The 12,455-nt window shown below is 43.6% G+C and overlaps 1 protein-coding gene across 1 annotated transcript in view; it reads left to right on the plus strand.

Annotated features, from left to right (window-relative positions):
• Positions 1-944: 944 nt before the first annotated feature.
• LOC311109553 (uncharacterized protein) overlaps positions 945-12,455 on the plus strand; it is a gene marked incomplete at both ends in the record, with an annotated part of 53,515 nt that continues 42,004 nt past the window's right edge. Inside the window, one exon of the mRNA XM_084152473.1 lies at positions 945-978. Within this exon, the coding sequence (XP_084008599.1) occupies positions 945-978 (34 nt within the window). The remainder of the gene's footprint in view (positions 979-12,455) is intronic.

The following is a 12,455-nucleotide window of genomic DNA, read 5'->3' on the forward strand; positions in this document are numbered from 1 at the left end:
CTCACTGTCACCTCACCGTTAACTACACTTGAGACTGTTTCAATACAGTGATTGGGAGAAAGGGCGCAGCATTAGCCATTAATACATTACTGACTCTTATCTTACGGTCGATACAAACAGCAGTAATATTAAAAAGAGGCTGCAAAACAGAAACTCGTCAGCTCATAACCTTCGCTAGCATAGGGCTAATTTAAGCTAAATAAAGATAAACACGTACCTTCATAATCAAACAGGTAACCTTCAACGAAGAACTTGTAGCCTTTATCAAGCTTCGATCTTGAAGTAAGGGACCACTTGTCAGCAAGTCGTTCTACGTCGTTAAGTCGTATTGGTGGCAGATGTGAAAGGGACTGGGTGAACTCCATAATGATGTGCTACTAGCTAAGCGTTCCTAAGCGACACCGGATGTAAACATAACCTGCATCGCGGCAGAACGGAAGTTGTCTGACGTCACGTGAAAAGGGCCTATAGAGTGTGATTGCGGCTCGCAATTCGCCGTTCCTGCATGTGGGCATTCCCGCGGGAAAACAGTGCTCGACAGGCGAAGGCGAAGGACACTGTCTACCAATGACATATCAAGCTCTTCTTCTGTGGGGTTTATCGGCGGTTGGCATCCAATGTTATGGTGCATTACCGCCACCTACTGTACTGGACTGCCCCTGCCTCCTGCCTGTGTAGCGGAGTCCTAGTTTAAAAATGGCCAATAGAAGTGTAAAGAGGGGTTCCTGCAGATTGAGGAATGCCCATATGCAATAACGCCCCAAATTGCAGGCCACAAATTCACCCTTCTCTCTTACAATAGCCTACTTCAAAACCAAATGGTACATAGTCACAAAAATAGATAGGGTGTTTGTTAAATTATCTTATATTTTAATATTTTATGAATGGAGTGAATTTGGAGCGGCAGTTGTTTTTCCTGTGAGTGCTGAGCGTTTTTTAGCGGAATGGGGGAAAGGACGTTGAGCGCTGGTGCTGTCCGTGAGCATTGAGTGGGATTTCCAACTGTTCAACTCTGATCACATACTCTGGAAGCAATCTCAGACCTGTTGCTTAGATAAACTGTCACGGAATCTGCCGAGGCTGCTCCTCCTCCTTGCTCGGGCAGGTTTCGGCGGTCGTCGTCCCCCGGAGTACTAGCTGCCATCGTTGTATGTTTCATGTTCGTTTGGTTTTGTCTTGATGTTGTACACCTGTTTCTAGTTAGTGCTCATTAGTGTCCTATTTAGTTCTCGTTGTGTGTGTCAGGTGTTGTGTGTGATTACGCTTCTGTTTGGTGTTCTGTGCTACGTGTTTCCCTCCGTTGTTTTGGAGAGGTTTTCGCACATGTTAGTGCGCCTTTTGTTTGATGCCTGTGTGCGCCTTTATTTCGCCTCCGGGCCTGTTGTGCTCGTGTACTACGTGAATATTTCACTAAAGTCTTTTGGACTTTGTTTCTGCGTCCTGCGCTTGATTCCTGCACCACACCCACCTTCAGCACTCGTGACATAAACCAAATACTAGTGTACATGCCTCTCTGCTCTAATGCTCTTATTGTTGTTGAATGAAACAGTGTTATCAAAGTGAAAGTATATATCAATGTCCCCGTTTTTTTCTCAGCGAACCATTAACATAATTCACAATAAACAATAAATTGTGTGATTCCTAGGGCCGCTTCAGGATGATATGTCTGGGTGGGCAGCCAGACATTTTCTGTCTGTTTCAAAGCTTTCTTACTGCTATTTTAACCGTTTAACATGATTCTGGCATAATCAATTGGGTGGGCAACATAGGATTTTGGGTTGGCAATGCCCAAGCCACAGTTATGTTTTCTCATTCCCCGGATGCACTCCACCACACTCATTAATATAATATTCTGCCCTGTTTATCAAAAGTGTTGGAAAAACTTGTCAATAATCAACTGACTGGCTTTCTTGATGTCTATAGTATTCTCTCTGGTATGCAATCTGGTTTCCACTCAGGTTATGGATGTGTCACTGCAACCTTAAAGGTCCTTAATGATGTCACCAGTGCCCTTGATTCTAAGCAATGTTGTGCTGCTATTGATACGGTAGACAATTCCATTCTTGTGGGCCAACTAAGGAGTATTGGTGTCTCTTAGGGGTCTTTGGCCTGGTTTGCTAACTACGTCTCTCAAAGAGTGGAGTGTATAAAGTCAGAACATCTGCTGTCTCAGCCACTGCCTGTCACCAAGAGAGTACCCCAAGGCTCGATCCTAGGCCCCACGCTCATCTCAATTTACATCAACAACATAGCTCAGGTAGTAGGATGCTCTCTCATCCATTTACATGAAGATGATACAGTCTTATACTCAGCTGGCCCCTCCCCAGATTTTGTGTTAAATGCTCTACTACAAAGCTTTCTAAGTGTCCAACAAGCTTTCTCTGCCCTTAACCTTGTTCTGAATACCTCCAAAACAAAGGTAATGCGGTTTGGTAAGAAGAATGCCCCTCTCCCTACCGGTGTGATTACTACCTCTGAGGGTTTAGAGCTTGAGGTATTCAACTCATACAAGTACTTGGGAGTATGGCTAGATGGTACACTATCCTTCTCTCAGCACATATCAAAGCTGCAGGCTAACGTTAAATCTAGACTTGGTTTCCTCTGTCGTAATCACTCCTCTTTCACCCCAGCTGCCAAACTAACCCTGATTCAGATGACCATCCTTCCAATGCTAGATTACGGGCACGTAATTTATAGATAAGCAGGTTAGGGTGCTCTCGAGTGGCTAGATGTTCTTTACCATTCGGCCATCAGATTTGCCACCAATGCTCCTTATAGGACACATCACTGCACTCTACACTCCTCTGTAAACTGGTCATATCTGTATACCCATCACAAGACCCACTGGTTGATGCTTATTTAGAAAACCCTCTTAGGCCTCACTCCCCCTTATCTGAGACACATACTGCAGCCCTCAGCCTCCACATACAACACCCATTCTGTCAGTCACATTCTGTTAAAGTTCCCCAAAGCACACACATCCCTGGGTCGCTCCTCTTTTCAGTTTGCTGCAGCTAGCAACTGGATTGAGCTTCAAAAAACATTCAAACTGGACAGCTTTATCTCCATATCTTCATTCAAAGACTCAATCAAGAACACTCTTACTGACAGTTGTGGCTGCTTTGCGTGATGAATTTTTACCTCTACCTTCTTGCCTTCGTGGGGTTGTCTGTGCCCAATAATGTTTGTACCATGTTTTGTGCTGCTACCATGTTGTGCTGCTGCCATGTTGTGTCGCCATGTGGTATTGCTACCATGCTGTGTTTCTGTTATTTTATTTTTTATTTTTTATTTTTGGGGGTAGATCAGCTTTAATATTGCAGATAGATTGTAACTTCCATCAATGTAATTGCCTGCATCACTTCCAATCCCCCATATGTATTTTTTCCTCGCAAATATATATATACACACACTACCGTTCAAAAGTTTGGGGTCACTTAGAAATGTCCTTGTTTTCCATGAAAACATACATGAAATGAGTTTGAATAGGAAATATAGCAAAATGAATAGGAAATGTAGTCATTGACAAGGTTAGAAATAATGATCTTTAATTGAAATAATAATTGTGTCCTTCAAACTTTGCTTTTGTCAAAGAATCCTCCATTTGCAGCAATTACAGCCTTGCAGACCTTTGGCATTCTAGTTGTCAATTTGTTGAGGTAATCTGAAGAGATTTCACCCCATGCTTCCTGAAGCACCTCCCACAAGTATGTCAACTTCTGAAGCTGAAATAAATCAGTGTACATATACAGTATCTACATTTTTGTAAATATTTGAGTATATCTTTTCACTGAAGAAATGACACTTTGCTACAATGTAAAGTAGTGAGTGTACAGCTTGTATAACAGTGTACATTTGCTGTCCCCTCAAAATAACACAGCACACAGCCATTAATGTCTAAACCGCTGGCAACAAAAGTGAGTACACCCCTAAGTGAAAATGTCCAAATTTGGCCCAAAGTGTCAATATTTTGTGTGGCCACCATCATTTTCCAGCACTGCCTTAACCCTCTTGGGCATGGAGTTCGCCAGAGCTTCACAGGTTGCCACTGGAGTCCTCTTCCACTCCTCCATGACGACATCACGGAGCTGGTGGATGTTAGAGACCTTGCACTCTTCCACCTTCTGTTTGAGGATGCCCCACAGATGCTCAATAGGGTTTAGGTCTGGAGACATGCTTGGCCAGTCCATCATCTTTACCCTCAGCTTCTTTAGCAAGGCAGTGGTAGTCTTGGAGGTGTGTTTGGGGTCGTTATCATGTTGGAATACTGCCCTGCGGACCAGTCTCCGAAGGGAAGGGATCATGCCCTGCTTCAGTATGTCACAGTACATGTTGGCATTCATGGTTCCCTCAATGAACTGTAACTCCCCAGTGCCGGCAGCACTCATGCAGCCCCAGACCATGACACTCCCACCACCATGCTTGTACTCCTCACCTAGTTGCCGCCACACACGCTTGACACCATCTGAACCAAATAAGTTTATCTTGGTCTCATCAGACCACAGGACATGGTTCCAGTAATCCATGTCCTTAGTCTGCTTGTCTTCAGCAAACTGTTTGCGGGCTTTCTTGTGCATCATCTTTAGAAGAGGCTTCCTTCTGGGACGACAGCCATGCAGACCAATTTGATGCAGTGTGTGGCGTATGGTCTGAGCACTGACAGGCTGACCCCCCACCCCTTCAACCTCTGCAGCAATGCTGGCAGCACTCATATGTCTATTTCCCAAAGACATCCTCTGGATATGACGCTGAGCACGTGCACTCAACTTCTTTGGTCGACCATGGTGAGGCCTGTTCTGAGTGGAACCTGTCCTGTTAAAGCTGTAATGCATCCTGATGTCTTTGCTTGCTGGGTCAGTAGGGCACCTCAGAGACAACTACAGGTCTTGACAGGTGGTCATGTAGTCAGCAACCATCTTCTGGTAGACAGACCGCTCACTTTGAACAAGCAGGAGATGCTGCTCTTGTTTTTTCAGATTGGCAGATCTGAAGACCTGATAGTTGTTCCTCTTGCACTGCCAGCACAGGTCTGTCCTGGGCTTAGTGCTTGAGACGTGGGGTAGCAATTGTCACCACAGAGTCTTGAAGGAAGACAGCCCGACTGCACGTACCTCTGGAAAATACACAAATAATGTAAGATCAATAAAAATAGTGCCAATCATGTTGCCGGTAAATGCAATAATAAAAAAGGGTTTGTTTATGCTTTACATACTTTACAAGTGTTGTCATTGATTCCTTGTAGAGACGCCACACCGCTATTTTTGTCACATGAGATGGCAGCAGCTTTCCACCAAAGTGTTTGTGTCCTGGGTGGCGTCCTGGTAATACTATTGCATTATCCTCTGCATAGTTGTTGATGAAGTTCATAACTCGCTGCAAGTCCTCATGCTTCAGGTGTAACCTGCGCTTGCTTGGGCCATCTATTTTTGAATTAGACCATTCTTCTTGTATGACTTGTGGAGGAGAGTCAGGCGTGTTCTATTGATGCTGAAAAACAAATTCCAGTTACAAATATTTTAGCAATAAAAGATGAGGCTTACCCAGACACAATTCTCTAAATTGACATCTAGCTAAGTGGATGGGTCTCTATTGTCTAGACCTGTTCACATGTTCATGAAATACAATAGATGGGCGTAATCACCCCCAGACACACCTGGCTAACTTGATGGGTCATGTAATCATTGGGCAAAGTGGAGTCTTTTGTTTAGATATGTAAATTAGCTAGATAGCTAGCTAGCAAAACAATGAACCATTATCCCAATCTATACAGTACTAGGAATACAAACCAATTGCCATAGCTAGCCACGACGCATGAAATGCTGTAGTATGAATCTGCAGGTAGCTAAAGCTAACCAACTAGGTTCCATTTTAGCTATCTAGCTAACATTAGGCTATAACTAGCAATGCAAATGATTTTTTGAGATATATATAATATTACTAAGCAGATCATGTAATCATCTGGCGAAGTGGAGTCTTTTGTTTAGACATGTAAATTAGCTAGCTAGCTAGTTAAACAATGAAAAATTATCCCAACCAATACAGTACTAGCAATACAAACCGATTGTCATAGCTAGCCACCATGCATGAAATGCTGTAGTATGCTGAAATAATAGATCCCAGAAATGACTATATGCACAAAACGCTTATTTCTCTCAAATGTTTTGCACAAATATGTTTACATCGCTGTTAGTGAGCATTTCACCTTTGCCAAGATGATCCATCCACCTGACAGGTGTGGCATATCAAGAAGCTGATTAAAGAGCATGATCATTACATAGGTGCACCTTGTGCTGGAGACAAGAAAAGGCCACTAAAATGTGCAGTTTTGTCACACAACACAATGCTACAGATGTCTCAAGTTTTAAGGGAGAGTGCAATTGGCATGTTGACTGCAGGAATGTCCACCAGAGCTGTTGCCAGAGAATTTAATGTTCATTTCTCTACCATAAGCCACCTCCTCACCAGGGTCTTGATCTGACTGTAGTTCGGCATCGTAACCGACTTCAGTGGACAAATGCTCACCTTCGATGGCCACTGGCACGCTGGAGAAGTGTGCTTTTCACAGATTAATCCCGGTTTACACTGTACCGGGCAGATGGCAGACAGCGTGTATGAGGTTGTGTGGGTGAGCGGTTTGCTGATGTCAACGTTGTGAACACCCCATGGTGGTGGTGGGGTTATGGTATGAGCAGGCATAAGCTACGGACAACGAACACGATTGCATTTTATTGATGGCAATTTCAATGCACATAGTTACCGTGACGAGATCCTGAGGGCCATTGTCGTGCCATTCATCCGCCGCCCTCACCTCATGTTTCAGCATGATAATGCACAGCCCCATGTCGCGAGGATCTGTACACAATTCCTGGAAGCTGAAAATGTCCCAGTTCTTCCATTGCCTGCAAACTCACCATAAATGTCATCCATTGAGCATGTTTGGGATGCTCTGGATCGACGTGTACGACAGTGTGTTCCAGTACCTGTCAATATCCAGCAACTTCGCACAGCCATTGAAGAGGAGTGGGACAACATTCTACAGGCCACAATCAACAGCCTGATCAACAGCCTGATGCAAGAGGCAAATGGTGTTCACACCAGATACTGACTGGTTTTCTGATCCACGCCTCTATCTTTTTTTAAAGGTATCTGTGACCAACAGATGCATTTCTGTATTTCCAGTCATGTGAAATCCATAGATTAGGGCCTAATTATTTTATTCAATTAACTGATTTCTTTATTTGAACTGTAACTCAGTAAAATTGTTGAAATTGTTGCATATGGCGTTTATATTTTGTTCAATACTATCAGTTGAACATCATCATTGTCATCAACCCCGTATCCATCTTCCTTTCCTCCCTTCTCCCGCATTTTGAGAAAGGGGAAAGCAGAGATGACATGAGGAATCACCCAATTACAATTGAGGGTCACCCAGGGTTCGCAATCGGCATTCCTGATGCTGCTTTGAGATGGAACAATGTAGTAGTGTCACCTGTCATGTGTACTGTAGCTAACTGCCTTTATGGAAATTCGAAGTAAGCTTTATTTAAAAATGGCTTTTCAATGGCTGTATTGTTAAGTGGGTTATTTTGTAAAAAAACATATACATATTATTAGTGTAATCATGTATTATTATTATTATGAAAGAATATGAAATGATGTCAACACCAGGTTATGAAGGTTTTTCATTCCACATTCACAAATGTTTCCAAATTACCATGACTCTCTGTTGCTATGTATGGAGGCATATAGCTGTCGATGTAATTTGCATGTCATTGTCTTCACGCAGTCAGAAGCGCTGTTCACAAGTGTCACCGCAGTGAACAAGTCCATATCTTCGGCCTGTAGTAGTCTGTTAGGCGGCTCGAAAAGTGACAACAGTTTCATAACAAGGTGCGCAATGAAAAGAAAACTGCGCTGCGTAATGGCACGAAACATCCCGGTAGCCTCGACGCGCACCTCCGCTCCAAGGCCTCGTGTGTTTTCCACCTCGGTCAGTAATGTGGATATGTCGTGAAAACTCTTCACCACAACTTTGACCGTTGTCAAGTGGCCAGTCCATCTCTGGTTCAAGAGACGTTTCAGGGTATCGCCTTTGTACAGAATAGCCACGGTTGGCTTCCTGATGAAGTTGTACAGCATGTTGCATACTCCAAAAAAATTATCGACAGCTGCTTCACTGGACATGGCATGAATCACAACCAGATGAAGTTGGTGATTTAAAGCAGTGAATATATGGTATGTTATGATCCAGCTTGTTTTGGAGCAATTTCTGCACACCACCATGCCTGCCAGACATGAGTGATGCGCCATCATAAACTTGACTCAGGATTTTGTCCGTGCTGAGTCCGGCGCTGGTGAGCTCATCAATGATGACACCTGTCAGAGCCTCTGCATCACTTTTCTCAGATGTGGCCATTACCAAGAGGCGCTCACACAGACCATAGTGTTTGTCAACAAAACGCACAACTACAGATATGTTTTCTTGGCTTAAAGGATCCCGTGTGACATCCACTTTAATACCAGCTATCGCCGACTTGTCTCACTATCTCCTCTGTCACGAGATTGCTCATCATTTCGAGGATCTCGTTTTGTATCTGTGGGCTGGTATAGCGTGCATTCTGTGGGATTGTTTTTGTAATCCGTGTCAGTTCAGGATCTTTGCGCATGGTGTACTCAAAGAGAGACAAAAACAGCCCCATTGAGCAATTATCATCTAGCACACTGGCAAAACCAGCATTATCTCCACGTAACGGCAATTGATTCACCACTAAAAACTCCAGCATATCAATTACAGCTGACATGTAGTATCTGTTGCGAGCCAGTTGCTCTAAATTTAAGAGTGGAAATCTCTTTTCCTGTCTCTCTACGTTTTTCTGAATCTCTCCACATTGCTTCACAGGCTAACTGTTCTTTTGAAGCTGCATGCTTATTTAAGCCCTTGCCTGTTCCAATTGCATGCTTCCAATCATTACATCCCTTAATGGAGAAGTTCGCGTCCGATGATACAGATTTGAATTTCCTGCACGCATAACAAAATGCGGAGTCCTTTTCCACCGAGTACTCAAGCCAGTCCCTGTTCAAATACCAGCTAGAGCAGGGGTGTCAAACGTACGGCCCGCGGGCCGGATCAGGCCCGCAAACGGGTTTAATCCGGCCCGCGAGATGATTTAAAAAAAATATATATTTTTTTTTAAATATTATTTAAGTATAAAAATGCGCTGCAATTTTTCAATAAAATAAACTGCTGTTCCAATTTCGTCCACTGGATGGCGCAATAGCAATTGTGTTAAGCAAGCAAACTGTTTATACCGGGGCAGAGCAAGTAGGTCAAGCACGTGCAGCCAATGAGCTACTTTGTTTTGCCCGCGATATTTATTACGGCTTCTACTTTTAACATTATGTGCTTTGGCACCCTCATTGCCCCAATATGTCTCTGTCAAAAAAAAGAAAAGTGGACGCAGAGTGCAGAGTGTTCCAAGAAAAATGGTCATCCTATTTAATCACGGAATTGAATGGGAAAGCTGTATGTTTGGTGTGTTCAGAGCATGTTGCAGTGCTGAAAGAATATAACCTTCGTCGCCACTATGTGAGTCTTCATGCCGACAAATATGACAACTTTCAAGGACAGCGGAGATGAGAGAAGGTGAATGAACTGTTGGCGGGTCTGAAGAAACAGCAGTCTGTGTTTACTCACAGCCGAGACATCAGTGACGCTGCAGTGAAAGCTAGCTACCTCATTGCTAATGAAATCGCAGTGGCTTCAAAACCATTTAGTGAGGGTGAATTTGTAAAAACATGCATGATGAAGGCAGCTGAGATTTGGTGCCCTGAAAAGCGGCAGGCTTTTGCAAATATCAGCCTGACAAGAAACACAGTTGCAGACAGGATTTTCGATCTTTCAGTGGATTTGGACAGCCAGTTGAAGCAAAAAGTAAAGTCATTTATTGCGTTTTCGGTTGCAATTGATGAAAGCACGGACATTACAGATGTTGCACAACTGGCCATTTTTTCATCCGCGGAGTTGATGACACATTGACCGTCACCGAGGAGTTCGTGGAGTTGGTGCCGATGACAGATACAATGACAGCAGCTGATATTTTTACCGCACTGGTCGGCGCGCTGATCAGGGTCGGAGTGGACTGGTCCCGCGCTGTCAGCCTGGCTACAGAAGGTGCGCCCTCAATGATCGGGAAAAAAGCAGGCGTTGTGACAAAGTTCAGAGAGAAAGTGCAATCTGCAAATGGAGGACGTGATTTTTTGACTTTTCACTGTATTTTGCACCAGGAGGCTTTGTGTTGCAAGTCATTAAAGATGGATAACGTCATGAAGGTGGTCATCCAAACTGTTAATTTCATCTGATCCAGAAGCCTGAATCACCGTCAGTTTGACAGCCTTCTCAGAGAGAAAGACCACATCTATGGCCTGCCATACCACACTGAGGTAAGATGGTTAAGCCGAGGTGCTGTGCTGAGGCGTTTCTTTGATTTACGAGAAGAAATTGAACAGTTCATGGAAGAAAATGGCAAACCAGTGTTAGAATTTCATTCCGCAGAATGGATGCCGGACCTTGCATTTATGGTGGATGTTACAGAGCACCTGAATAACTTGAACAAACAGCTGCAAGGGCGCAACAAAGTTGTCACGCAGTATTATGACAGCATACGTTCTTTCAAGTTGAAGCTGTCATTGTGGGAGACGCAACTTGCCGGTGGTGATGCAGCTCACTTCCCCTGTCTGAAAAATGTGTGCGCGACCCAACATGTGGCAGACATGAAGCGGTTCAAAGATAAAATAACTGGACTGTTACGGGAGTTTGAGCAACGCTTTCAGATTTATGTTTATATGTTTTTATGTTGATGTGCTATTGTTTTTAATTGATTTTATTTTATTTGTATATTTAACCTATTCTTGACTCTGTGGTTCTTGCACTTGTTTGGGGAACAGGATTACATTATTTTTATCTACATTTCTGCCTGAGAAATGACACCCTGATATAGTTCTGTGATCTGTGAAACAGTTCTGTTAATCACTGAGGCATTGTGTGTTTGTGTGTTCTTTTTCTTTAAAATTTTCAAATAAACTTGACGTGTTTTATGATTAATAGTGATGTTGTGCTTGTACTATTTTGGACACACTGTCCTCAGGCTCCAGCTTTATGTTGTATGTTGATCGTATTAAAACAAAGAAAACAATCTGAAGTTGTTGTTTTTAAGTTATATATACCATGATTTTTCCGGTCCGGCCCACTTGGGAATAGATTTTCCTCCATGTGGCCCCTGAGCTAAAATGAGTTTGACACCCCTGAGCTAGAGAAAAATGATCGTTTTTTTTTAACCAAACATTTTGACTGAATATTTCCTCAACACAACCTGTTTGGGTTTGTCCATGCCGAGGTCACTCATACCCACTGATTCAACAGGCAGTTGTGGCCCAAATGCTGCCCCGGACTCCACAGAGCTACTAGCATCAGGCTCAGACTGTCGTCCAGGGTCTCCTTCTCCAACTACAACATCAGGAAGCGTCGGTGTCGTATCCAATTTGGCAGAGGAGACTGTTGGTGGGCTTTTCAACCACTTACGGATATATATGACGAACTGAAGCGAGTAAGCCGGCGAAAACTCATCCAGCTTTCAAAAATGCGCGGTAACTGTTGAGCGGCTACACTGACGTAGGCTACGTCACGTACGTAGCCTAACTTTCTTTTTATTAAGGCCGTGATAGGCTGTTGCAGTGTAGATTCCCATCAATCAAACAAAATCACACCATTGTTTCTTTATATTTTTTATGTTTTAATGATAAAGAATGCAACATTAATGCAACACAAAATTAGCAACTATTATAATATATATATATATATATATATATATATATATATATATATATATTTGTTATTTACATTTACGTCATTTAGCAGACGCTCTTATCCAGAGCGACTTACAAAATTGGTGCATTCACCTTACAGCCAGTGGATAACCACTTTACAACCATTTTATTTTTTTATTTTTTTGTGGGGTGAGGTAAGGGGGGGTAGAAGGATTACGTTATCCTAACCCAGGTATTCCTTAAAGAGGTGGGGTTTCAAGTGTTGTTCCACCATTGGGGTGCGAGAGCAGCGAACAGTTTTGACTGGGCTGAGCGGGAACTGTGCTTCCACAGAGGTAGGGGGGCCAGCAGGCCAGAGGTGGATGAACGCAATGCCCTCGTTTGGGTGTAGGGACTGATCAGAGCCTGAAGGTACGGAGGTGCCTTCACAGCTCCGTAGGCAAGCACCATGGTCTTGTAGCAGATGCGAGTTTCAACTGGAAGCCAGTGGAGTGTGCTGAGGAGCGGGGTGACGTGAGAGAACTTGGGAAGGTTGAACACCAGACGGGCTGCGGCATTCTGGATGAGTTGTAGGGGTTTAATGGCACAGGCAGGGAGCCCAGCCAACAGCGAGTTGCAGTAATCCAGACGGG

The sequence above is a fragment of the Coregonus lavaretus genome (genome assembly GCF_964263955.1).
Source record: "Coregonus lavaretus genome assembly, chromosome: 35".
In the NCBI taxonomy this organism is placed as follows: domain Eukaryota; kingdom Metazoa; phylum Chordata; class Actinopteri; order Salmoniformes; family Salmonidae; genus Coregonus; species Coregonus lavaretus.